Source organism: Pongo abelii, chromosome 15, assembly GCF_028885655.2.
Source record: "Pongo abelii isolate AG06213 chromosome 15, NHGRI_mPonAbe1-v2.0_pri, whole genome shotgun sequence".
NCBI classification, from domain to species: Eukaryota; Metazoa; Chordata; class Mammalia; order Primates; family Hominidae; genus Pongo; species Pongo abelii.
The window spans coordinates 94282138-94295486 of NC_072000.2; the positions used below are offsets into that span (position 1 = coordinate 94282138).

Sequence of the window (13349 nt, forward strand, 5' to 3'; positions counted from 1 at the left end):
AACATTTAGGCAGATTCAGATCAACATGGAAACATCCCAGGGTAGATGGGCAAATATCTGAACACCACATATAGCTAACAATATGAGTATCTCTTTTGTGAGTTCTTTACAAAATCCTTGTGGAACTTTACAACCTGGAAACATCGTCTCATTAACGCAGCATGAGGCATCATCAGACACAAGGAAGGACTCCGGTCCTAAGGCCCTGGCTAAGAGCATGGGATGTGGTGGAGGCTCAAAAAGAACTGAGTCTGTGCTTAAACTAGAAAAGAACAGGGTGAGGAGCACTTAATCAGCACATCCGTTATCTCAGGTGATGTTTACGCCAACTCTGAGGGGAAGACATTATTATCTCCATTTTACTGGAAAAACTGAGCAGTAGAGAATCTGCATAAGTAATTAAGAGACAGTTATAAAAAGCTGGGTACAGTGGCTCATGCCTGTAATCCCAGCACTTTGGGAGGATGAAGCAGGTGGATCACTTGAGGCCAGGAGTTGGAGACTAGCCTGGCCAACATGGTGAAATCCCGTCTCTACTAAAAATACAAAAATTACCGGGCATGGTGGTGCACACCTGTAGTCCCAGCTACTTGGGAAGCTTAGGTATGAGAATCACTTGAACCTGGGAGGTAGAGGTTGCAGTAAGCTGAGATTGCGCCACTGCACTCCAGCCCGGGCAACAGAGTGAGACCTTGGTCTCAAAACAAACAAACAAACAAACAAAAAAAGAGAGAGAGACAGTTATGAAATATGTAGGGAAATTCAAAACCTGATCTCTCTGACTCCAAAGCCTGGGTTCTTTTGACTGTATCTCAGGACACATTCAAGCAACAGGCTATTGCTCCATTTGGACTTTTTCAGGGCTAAACAGTAAAGGGTTAAACAAACCTAGCCCCCCCCCCCAAAAAAAAAGCAATGTTCCTGCTGTCACAGGAATATATTAATGGTAAAAAAAAAATCATAGTAATAATAACACAAGCCAATATTTTTAAAGACCTAAATTTGACAATAAATATAGCCAGGAACATCACCCTCCTTTTCTGTACACATTATTATTGTTTGCTCCTCCACTCTCCAGGCAAGCACACTAAAGGCTATTTCCAGGATGGAGTCAGATGTTACACAACTTTGCAATTTCCAATATGTGAATATTAACATAGGCCAATGACATTATTACAGAAGCTTACTAGAAATATATTCTGGTGGTCACCAGAGGGATTAGCTTTGCTTCCTAACCTTAGAAAATGCGATAATTTGGGCATATGTTTTCAGTACAAATTTTTCAAAAACTACGAAGATAACGCTTATTAAGAAAGGCTCCTGGTTAACCTTCTGTTCTTTCGATCAGTTTCTTAGCAGAGTTTTTGGCACCACCAACTGGTAAAAGAGGTGTACTGCAAAGGTGCTTGGCTCTCAATCTGTTTGATTCATTAAGAGAGGATCATGCATTTATTTCACATATAGTTTACGGTGAAGCAATTTATTTTAGTCACTAAATAAAATTAGAAATGCATTTCTTTGTTAGTCAAATAAATAATAATCCACTTTGGCTTTTTCACCTGAGAAGAAAGTATGTTTTGGTTAGTAAAGGTCATCAGAGAAAACTCAATCTACCCACCAAAGTTAATTTGATTTATTCTGCCATAAACTCATACTCAAAAAGCAAACACTGAGAACTACAATGAAAATTAGAAACTAAAAGAGAGAGCAAACTAAATGGTATCAAATACTATGCTAGCCTACAGTGTTTATATAAGACATTAATTTAACCAGAAATAAAAATGATTGAGGAGGTAATTTCACATTTGTTAAAAAACTGAACTTTTCCCACCAAGATTCCTGTCTCAAAGATGGATGCTGCCATTTGACATGTGAATATATATGCTATCTAGCCGTCCTTCCTGTTTAATTGAGCCACACCTAGCAATGGATACCAGTATCAAGAGAGCAGAGCCAAGCCCTTAAGGCACAACTCCGATCTCTGCACAATGAATCATGAAAATAAATATCCCTGAAGAACAGTCTAATTTTTCCCCCCAAAACAATTTGTGTTTTCTAGGGAGAATGGCTCAGAAAAAAAAAAAGAAGAAAAAAAGAAAAAAAAAACAATCAATTTGTGGATACAAGTTGTCTATGAGAAGTACATCTAGCCACTTGTGATGATAAATTTGTAACCCACAGAATAAATGGCACCAACTCTATGACAAAACTGGTCATTGAAGAAACTTCTTTACTAGACAATGTAAAAGAGACAGAAAAAAGGAAAGAACCATCCAAAGAATCAAATTTGACTCTGATGGCAGGGTTTGGTTAAAAGCCATCTGACAGAGTTTAAAACTACTGTGACAATTTTGTGATAATAGCAGTTTAAATCGCTATACAAATGTGTACTCAATTCATATTTGTTTAAGCCTCCAAGTCTAAATCTGCAATTGAAAGCCTAGTAAAGAAGACCATTTGAAATAGGCCCAGAAAAAAGTAAAGGCCAGCAGCTGCTCTATCCAATTTAACACATAATTTGAACATGTAAACTTTGATCAGATTAATTCTATTTCTTTGCTCATTTCATTCATTCATTTGTTCATGTATTCGTCAAATACTCTCTCCTGCAAACAGAGTTAAATTTTTACAAGGAGAGAACAAGAGTGAGACCCTCCTGCCCCTTCCTCTCCTTGGACAAGAGTCTCGATATACCACGGCAAGGATTTCTAATTGAAGTCATGACTGGATTATGAGGAATCCTAACAATAAGACTTGGGTTAAGAAAAGCATTTTTAAATTTTTATTTGTTTCTTATATCCTTTAACATGACTCATGTCATGAGTCTCACTAAGTCTGTGTAGACATTTTTTGAGGTATGACTGACAAAAAATTGTCTATATTTAAGGTATACAAGATGACGTTTTGATAAAAGCAGACTTTGTTTAATGACTCACAGTCAAGCTAATTAGCATATCCATCACCTGACATGCTTCGCACGTGTGTGTGTATGTGTGTGTTGAAAACACTTAAGATCTGCTCCCTTGGCAAATCTGAAGTACACAACACATTAACTATAGTTACCATGCTGTACATTAGATCACTAGAATATATTCATCTTATAACTAAAAGTTTGTATCCTCTGACCGATATCTCCCCATCTTCCCCACTCCCCAGCCCCTGGCAACTACCATTCCACTCTTTTTCTCCAAGTTTGACTAGTTTGGATTTCACATATAAGTAATATCATGCAATATTTGTCTTTCTGTGTCTGGCTTCTTTCACTTAGCATAATGTCCCCAGATTCCTCCAGGCTGTCACAAATGGCAAGATTTCCTTCTTTTTTAAGGCTGAATAATATTCTGCTGTACACACATACCACAATTTCTTTATCCATTCATCCAATGGTGGGCACTTACGTTGTTTCCATATCTCAGCTATTGTGAATAATGCTGCAATTAACATGGGAGTGCAGACATTTTATTCTACCTGTAAATTCAGTCTACTCCATCATTATCATTACTAGGCAGTGGCATTCCTAAACAAGAAAATAACATTTTGAGGTTACGAAAACACTTGACCATTAACAAGTACCAGCAACATGATTATAATCAAATAAAAAATTCTGATTGCTCTAGGGGCTCCGTTCTGTGACTTCTTTGACCAAAAAAATAATAATAATTGCGAATTAGTTCAGTTTGGTTTGAATTGAGCAATAAGGGACTCTCAGCTTTAACGGTAAAATGGATAGAAATGCCGTTGATGTGGAGAGTCACTGTAAGGACTAAGTAAGGCAACACGTAGTCAGTAATCAATGAACGAGAAGCACTGTGACTGCAGTGGACGATACAGTGCAATGAAAGCTGGGGAAGAGCGAGAATCAAGGACTGGCTCTCCAGGCAGGGTGTGAATGCTGTGAGAAGCTGGCAACAATGAACCCTGAGAAAAAGGACGGGGGCAACTGGAGGCACTTAGTTGGGGAGAGCAGCTTTCTAGGATGGGTATGAGTATATCTTCAGGCAGGGATAGGCATTATAAACAGAAGTGGGAATGGCTGATGGAGAAATGTCTTAGATCAAAAAAAGGGGAAGAGAGAAGACCAGAACAAAAGAGAGGAATTAGGAAAAACAGAAGAGACCCCTTTTCCTTAGAAATAAAATTAAAGGAAGGTTGGGAGTGGTGGCTCACGCCTGTAATCCCAGCACTTTGGGAGGCTGAGGCAGGTGGATCACCTGAGGTCAGGAGTTCCAGACCAGACTGACCAACATGGTGAAACCCCATCTCTAGTAAAAATATAAAAATTAGCCAGGCATGATAGCACACGTCTGTAATCCCAGCTACTTAGGAGGCTGAGGCAGGAGAATCGCTTGAACCCAGGAGGTGGAGGTTGCAGTGAGCCGAGATCACACCACTGCACTCCAGCCTGGACGACAGAGTGAGACTCCATCTCAAAAAAAAAAAAAAAAAAAGAAGAAAGAAAATTAAAGGAATACAGAAAAGAGATGAAGAGAAGTCAGTTAACCCAGGAAGAGGCCATGATCTTCTCCATGAAGAAAAAGGCAAGATCACCTGCAAAGCACAGTAGCGGGAAAGGTTTGGTACAACCATCACAGAGAATACATCCTTACAGAGAGAGCAAGAGATTTGATCTCATATGACAACTCTAATGAGCTGGCTTGGGTATTGTACTGAGAAGAACTCTGAGTTCTGCAGAAGAGGGCAGCCACAGGTACAGGAGGGGTCAGTGGCAGGCATGTCAACTACTTGCTATCCCTATAACCGGGAACTGAAGCCAGCTGAGTTACATTTCTCCTGGATAGCAATAGGGGTATTGTATGACCTGAGTGACAGGCATACCAGATCTCTGCATGAAATGGAAGGCATTCTGAAATGACACAGGACCAGGGTGGGGGAACTGAGTACAGAAGACAGATTCTGGTAGCCCAAACACTTTGGTCATGTAGAGATCAGTTTCTGCCTGAACTGTGACATGGTCCCATTCTGGGATCAAGGCCGGCACCAGGGGATCTAAGCAAGGGGATCCAGGAAGGTGGATAGCAGAGTTTAGAGATTTCTCAGACATTATACTTGATGAGAGAGAGAGAGAGAGAAATACTAATTCACTGTGGAATGTATGATGGGGAGGCAGACACATTAAGGAAAGAAAGCAAATGGTAAGTAAGCTTCAGATCTCAGATCGGCCACGAGCAGGTCCAAGCACCTGAGCCCACTTAACAGTGCAGGCCCTGCAGTATGGGTCAGAACAAAGGGCGGGGGCCTTGGACAGAGGCCTAAGTGAAGATAAGGAGGAAAAAGTGGTGTCAACATTGATTCTTGGGCTTAATGGTAGCTAAGGAGACTAGAGGTGTGGCATGTGGAGGACATGGCACTGGGAGAAAGGAGGAGGGTTGGGAATAATGAGAAGAGTCCAGGATCCATGTCTAGCCACCGGTAACCAGTCCTGGGATTTTAAGATTCTAAAAACTCCATGAGTGGGAGGCAGGTAGAAATGAGTGATAAACACGCAGAGTAGGGGGGAAAGTAAAGGGTATTAGTATTAGTACTTGTTCTGCCTTTCCTGGGGCTGGCTTAGGAAATGGGTGAGCCAGAGTCTACCAAAGGAGCCATCATCAGTAGCTTCAAGGGCTGGGGTAGGCAGAGGCAAGAGCGAGTGCAGGAACTACGAGACTTCACAGTAAGTCTGTAGTGGATTTAATCACTGCTTTGCCCTGATTTTCTCCAGCAGCAGGTTGCAACCAAGGAGAGAAGAAGAGCAGATTATGTGGCCCAGCTGGAATTTATAAAACACAATGCTAAACTCACAGTAACTGATTAAAGACTCTTCCAAGTGAATCAAAGTATAATCCTCCCTTATGAAGAGAAAGTCATGAATTTCGTTTAGCACTCCCACTCCAGTTAAAATTATGATAAAACTCCATTCAGCAATTTTCAATATATTTGGCTTTTATAATTTATTTGGCAAATACTTTGGTCTTGTGATATAATTCCATAGGCAAGATGCGTAACACATGGGTTCCTATCAGAGCAATCTGAACTGGAATGCCTTCTACAGTTTGATGGATGAAATGTTGCATCAGCTTCCTTTTGTATATTTTTTCAAATGAAATCTCAAGTATAACAATCCAAACCAAACCATTTCATAGGAACAGGGAAAAGCCATATAATCATGCAACCAGTGCATCAAGGATGCTCTTAGGGCAGAGTGAATAGGCCTTGCTTCCTAGTGTTTATGCTAGGCAATGGAGGGACACAAAAGCATGCTTCCTACCTTCAGGGTCTCTAACGCTGTTAAAAGAAGTGAGAAAGGAATATGACAGTGATTAAGAGCATAAGCTGGAAAGGCAGCCGCCTTGGGTTTGAATCTTGGTTCCATCAGTCACCAGCTGGTGGCCTTGAGCAAGTCCTTAGACCTCTCTGAGCTTTTTCCTCATCTGTAATGTGGGGGCATACAGAACCCAACCCAACAGGTTCCTGTGAGGATTCGTCCAGCACAGTGCCTGGCACATGGAAAACACTCAGTAAATATTAGTTGCCAGTGGCACTGCGGTTGCTACCATTAAATATGTCAATATGGCAAGTGTTATAGGAGTTCTACAGAAGAGGAAAGATATTTTGTGGGCTGGAGTGATAAAGGCTACATATGGCCGGGCGTGGTGGCTCGCACCTGTGATCCCAGCACTCTGGGAGTCCGAGGAGGGCAGATCACTTGAGGTCAGGGGTTTGAGACTGGCCTGGCCAACATGGTGAAACCCCATCTCTACTATAAACACAAAAATTAGCTGGCCATAGTGGCGGGCGCCTGTAATCCCAGCTACTTGGGAGGCTGAGGCAGGAGAATCACGTGAACCTGGGAGGCAGAGGTTGCAGTGAGCCGAGATCGTGCCACTGAACTCCAGTCTAGGAGACAAAGTGAGACTCTGTCTAAAAAAAAAAAAAAAAAAGAAAAAAGAAAGAAAGAAAAGAAAGGCTACATAGAAGAATGTTCAGATAAGGAATGGATACCATTCAGATATGTGGATGGGGAAGTGGGAGGAAGAGGAAAGAGAGCAGTGAACCTGCCATGAACAAAAATGGTAGGAGAGAAATGAGACAGTATATGGCAAGAAGACCAGAAAGGCAGAGTAGGATGAAATACTGGGGGACATGCAAAAAAGGCACAGCCGTTTCTGTCTATACGGCCTTGTATGTTTCTGTCTGTAGGGACCTTGTATGTCAGGCTAAGGAATCTAGACATTATTTGGTAGGGAATAAAAAGCTATTGAAGTTAGGAAGTAACATAAATAGAAATGATAATTTACTTGAATTATCCAAAATTTAACTAGGGTAGGCCAGTGATTTTCAAACTTTAAGGTGCATATGAATCACCTAGGAATATTAAACATGTCTGACTCAGTACCTTTGGAGTGGGGCCTGAGATTAGGCATTGCTAATAAGCTCCCTGATGCTGATGCCACTGGTCTTTGGAGAACTCTTTGAATGTCAAGGATGCATCTATTCGAGGTAGCCTGATGGAGGAGAATGATGGGGTAGGAGGTAGGCAGACAAGATGGCCAGACATAAGGCAGCAAACTCATAGGTTGCTGTCATCAATAAAAATGTAGTACTGGAAATCTTTGGTCTTGATTTTAGTCTATATATAAGGTGGATAATCAAAACTTTGATGTAATTCTTAATTCCTGGCCTACTTTGTCATGGTATTTTAAAACAATGTTAAGTATCTCATAAAATATGTATTTTATTAAATACAGATTTCTCTTATTTTATAAATATGACATTCAATATTACCAAAATTCCACCTAGAAGTTAGCTATCTACTACAAAAGAAAAACATGAGAAATTGATTCCTTTTTCTATAAAGGAAATGGCATGAATACATTCATGATGTGTGGCTATTAATAACTTCAAGGATGACTGAAAGGGTTAGCAACATTTGGTCATAGAAAGAAACCATGGCAGCAGTTTCCTATGTGACAGCTGAATTAAAAGAAAAATAGCCCTCATGCTATTACAGCAAGAACAGCATATTCAGCCATATATGTAGATGAGGAATTGGATACATCGGCCACAACACTTGCTATAGTGACATCCCAAAAACTAAACCCAGGGTTGGGTAGCTGTCAAACCCAGTAATTTCCTCTTGAGAACAGTCTTTGTCACACTGACAGACCACATCTATATTCATGCTGTGGTGGATTCTGAATAATATCTGTGGTACGCAGAGAAAATAAAGGAGACGGCCATGCCATTCTCCATGATAGATGATGCCACCAGTGAATTTCAGAGCTGGAGAAGCCTGCCAGATCGTATAACACAGCACCCTTTTTCCTCAGATGACAGGGCAGTCCAGAGAGGTTCACTGATTTGTGGAAAAATGGGTCAGAGGCAGAGCTGGGCCTAGAACTCATCCTGGGGCTTGACTGGACTCCTGACCTTAACATGGTGCCAGTCTGGTATTTAAAGAGTAAAACAAATAATGGTAATAAAAAGCCTGGTTTTTTCCCAATGAAATAAGCCATTCATTTATATAAGATGAAGTCATCTATTCAAGACCTACAAAACTGTGCTAGGAGTGTTGGGAGTGTGATGATGAATACCCTACTATGCCTTCTCACGTTTAGCTTCCATTCTGACACTGGAAATAACACATGGGTACAAATAACTATGAAAAAGCACGAAGAAGAAAGATATTTATGAAAGGTTAGGAGTTTAAAGCAGAAGGTGAAGACAATTTCCTTTTTGGGGGTTGCAAGGTGGCAGGGTAGGGCCGGCTTTCAAGATAAGAACTATCTTAACAGCTGGGCCTTGAAGGATGAATAGAGTTTGTATCCGGATGGGTTTAACACAAGAGAGGACTTCAAAATCTGAGCTTCCTAAATGTGAAGAGACTAAATATTCCTTCCAAGCTAATAATATATCCTTCATAAGTTAGCTTAAATTAAGAAACCAAAATAACATAATCTATTTGAAAATCTATGTAACAAAGTCATCTTCTCTACTTGCTTCCTGGTCCAGTTTCTGAGTTTCAATTCCTCTGTTTCTAAAGTTCATACTGGTAAAAAAGACAATCAAAATCAATTAAGAACCCTCTGAAAAATCGGTATTTTCTTAAAATGACTAGAATATAATTATTTCTATAGCTGAATTTTTAAAGTACAGTTTTCTTCAATATATCACATGTGAAAGTCCCTAGAAGTCCCTCAGAGAGGAAATTCTGAGGTCAGCTTGAAAAGCTTACACACATTCATACTCCCCATCTTGTAAGCATGTGCAACAGGACAATCAGAAATGGGAATCTCTGATAATTTTGAAACAAAACCATTGAAATAAAAACTAAAGCATTTCCATTGCAGAGAAGACACAAAATTTCATGAAATAAAAATTGGGACCTCAAGAAGTCTACTTCTTCGGTCATGCCATTCACACAGAAGGTATAGCTGATGACTGTTATCTATGTATGGCTACAAAGAATGAAATATGATTTCTAGGTGTTTTTATGGATGTTTCTATACCCGGAAGCAGGCAGATACTCAAAGACCAATAGTCATAGTCACTAAATTAGGTACTCATTTTAATAACTGTGATCTTACTGAAGTTGCATGATTATACACAGAAACATTCTGAAGCACAAAATAATGACTGGAAATTTTCTCTTGTTAGAGATGGACCAGGAAAATGATACTCAACAAGTTGGCTGCTGGCAGAAAGGAATTATGGGAAGCTAAAAACTATAATGAGCGATTTCAAAAGAGAGGCAAATGACTAACCTGCACATTGTGCACATGTACCCTAAAACTTAAAGTATAATAATAATAAAAAATAAAAATAAAAATAAAAATACAGTAAAAACATTAAAAAAAAAAAAAAAAAAAGAAAAAGTAAATGCTCTCTGAAATCACTTTCCTTTAGGCCCTCAGCTCTGCAAGACTCTTCAAATCAGCATAACAGAAGCGCCTATTAGTTTGTTTTACCCAAGCTGGTGACAGTCCTTACCTCTATAACAGCTGTGATATAACATCTATATAATTTTTCTGCCAAGAGAATATCCATCACTCCCTTTTACAATTGCATTCCTAAGCCCCAGCCCCCACTAATACTCTGATTTTGAAAATATCTTATTCAACAAGCAATGACATTCTCATTTTCACCCAATTTCTAATATTCAAAAAAGGAGAGTTAGATGTCCTATGTCCTTTGACCTTCTCTTGTGTAATATGAAGAAAGGGATTCTTACACCAAAAATATCAGGATATAACTGTAAATGTCTGCGGTCATGACAGGAGCATTTGGTGCCTCAATATTGCCACTTTACATCAGCATGTGGCAATCTGCCTGTGCACTCAGGGTCTTGGACGCTGGGTCAGGTCATGGACCTTATGCACATTCACATTTCATCTCATGACTGGGAAGCAAAAGCAGCTTCCCAGAGCTTTTTGCCAACTGACAGGTGGTGGGAATGTACAAATAGCAGTGCTTACAATGAGATGGAGAAGGCTCCTAGGCATGGAGAAGTAAACATATCCATGCAGAGAAAAATGCCAGCCAGAAATACCACAGGGTGTTGATGGCAGGCAAAGTCAAGAAAGAACATTAAGTCAGCTTCCTGATGACAGCCGAGGCTAAATCATGCACCGAAAACGCCTCCAAAATAAAGCAAAAAGAGACCACCAGAGATTAATTCATGAAAATCACATGTAGACAGAGGAAAATGGAAAGCAAAGCCACATGTGGCTATGAAGCTCCTGACTGCATTTTAAAGGACTCTTTCCTAGTTTATGAGAAATAAATTAAACCATGAAGAAAACAGAATTTTACTGTCACAGGGTATTTGGAATAAGTGGCAATGGATCAACAATTATTTATTAACTGCAGTGCAAAAGGCAACATGCCAAGGACAGTGGTGATTACAGATATAAGTACATAAACTCAAAGAACTTGTACTAATTTATGGGGATAATCATAAACACTGTGTTTTCATTTATCAAGTAAGTGAATGAAAAAATACCTAACAATAAATACTATCAACATTTAAGGAAAGAAGACTGTACAATGTAGAGAAAGAAAGGCTTTATTGAGGAGCACCTTTAAAGATGGTTTAAATCTGGACAGGTAAGAGTAGGGAAAGGCACTGCAAACAGAATGAAGTATAAATGCACATCACATAATCAAAGGAACAAGTACCATGCCAAAGGGAACAGAGGAATTTGGGACTGATGAAAGATGAGTTTGAAAAGGGGACCAGATGTTGGAAAAGAGACCAGATGTTGGAAAGCCAGGTTAAAGAGTTTTAATTTTACCCCTTAGAGTCACTGAAGATTTCTGAACATTAAAAACAAAAGAAAGCGCTACAAAAATTTCAGTAAGTTTTATTAGTGTTAAAGAAGAAAGATGTTTTTTACTTAACTTTTAATTGCTCAAAACAGCTTATTATCTAACATTAATTCTACAGTACAAACAGTACTATAGTACAAACAGCTCTTATGTCTCTTGAACTGCCATTTTTAGTGGGTAGAAATTCTGACTAATAATGAAACATCATCTTTGATATAGTACACAAATACACAAATTGTGACTACCAGCTCTAAGAGGAATACAAAGTTATGTTTCTTTTTTTTTTTTTTTTTGGAGACAGAGTCTTGCTCTGTCACCCAGGCTGGAGTGCAATGGCGCAGTCTGGGCTCACTGCAACCTCTGCCTCCTGGGTTCAAGCAATTCTCCTGCCTCAGCCTCTCGGGTAGCTGGGTCTACAGGCACGTGCCACCACACCCAGCTAATTTTTGTATTTTCAGTAGAGACAAGTTCTTTTTTTGAGACAGAGTCTTGCTCCGTCGCCCAGGTTGGAGTGCAGTGCAGTGGCGTGATCTCGGCTCACTGCAACCTCCGCCTCCAAAGTTCAAGCAATTCTTGTGCCTCAGCCTCCCGAGTAGCTGGGATTACAGGTGTGCACCACCATGCTGGGCTAATTTTTTTTATTTTTAGTAGAGACGGGGTTTCACCATGTTGGCCAGGCTGGTCTCAAGTGATCCACCCGTCTCGGCCTCCCAAAGTGTTGGATTACAGGCATGAGCCACCGCACCCCCCCAAAAGTTTTAAGTTTCAAACACTGAAAAACGTCTCAAATTTTGAAATCCAAGTATTAAAGATTTTATAATATCTTTAGACATAACAAATGAGTAGCAATTTTGAATTTTGTATATGAGATATCCCTTGGTTTATGAAAGTAATTTGTTCCTCACAACTTTTCTCTTGGTAGAAAACTTGCTTTCATTAATTTATGTGGAAAAAGTTATAATTAGCTTCCCCCAAGCAATCACTCATTTAAAAATAAAATCTGAAAAATCACTGTTTCCCCTTATAAAACAAACACCTCTATAAAACAAGAGCTGAAAGTAGACAGGGGAGCTACTACAAAATAACAAGATACAGCAAAATAAAAAAGATACGAGACATCAGCAGATAGAGCTCAAGAAAGAAATGTAAGAGAAAAGTAAAACCAAAACAGAAAAAGAAAAATGCCAAATTGGATGCAGCACAAAGGAGAATAGATATTGTTGAAAATACACTAAGAGACATGGTAATATACTAAGAGCAAAGCAAGCAATTAAAATAAAAATTAGCAAAAAACTTAAAAGGACTTCCAAAATAGGCAAGAATGTGACTCAAAAATGTTAGCATTCAATCCATTACATATTTTTATTCAAATACAATGACCCAGGTAAGCATTTTTGAACATGAAAGACAGTGGGGAATATAATTCTTATGACCCCTACTTGAGGATAAACTTCAGCTAAGCAGAAACCATAGCAAAAGGCCTGGAGGTGAGCTTTGAATTCATTCAACTGTAGAGCTATGACTAAAACAAAACAGGAGATTATGATTGCACAACAGAATGTGAATGTTATGAACCCTAATGATACGTTTCCTAAAAAAAACACATTGCTTTCATTAATGATAAAATCACTAAAGTAAACATCACCAGAATACCTAGGCAACAATTCACAAACCTTACAAAATTATTTTACATTTAGTTCTCAAACACTTTCAGAATTAATGAATGATACACCAGTGTTCTACTAAATTATAAAGTGAAATGATTCCTTGATGCCTACGTCCAAGTCTCTTTCTTTGGATCGTTTTTGTTGTTTGCTTGGTGAATTGCTGTTGTTTGGTTTGTCAAATTAAAGTGTAATATGGGCAAGTACTTCCGAAAGAGCCTACTCTTGATCTCTAGAAATTTCTTTGGGAAGAATCTGGCAGTCACTGAATTGAAGACTATAAAAACTTATTCAGTCATTCAAGCCACAGACGACCCCGGCCTAATTAGAATTCTCCCTCTCTAGATGCCTTCTCCT

General features: G+C 39.3%; 1 protein-coding gene across 18 annotated transcripts in view; it reads right to left on the bottom strand.

The window, feature by feature from the left end:
* Positions 1-13349, bottom strand: part of EFCAB11 (EF-hand calcium binding domain 11) — a 165753-nt gene that overhangs the window by 125287 nt on the left and 27117 nt on the right. Inside the window, exon 6 of one of the 18 annotated variants that reach the window (XM_054530398.2) lies at positions 12673-12850. The exons of the other annotated variants lie outside the window; for them this stretch is intronic. Coding sequence (XP_054386373.2) covers positions 12829-12850 — 22 coding nt within the window. The 3' untranslated portion in view covers positions 12673-12828. Of the gene's footprint in view, positions 1-12672; positions 12851-13349 lie in introns of those variants that run through there. 18 annotated transcript variants of the gene reach the window in all.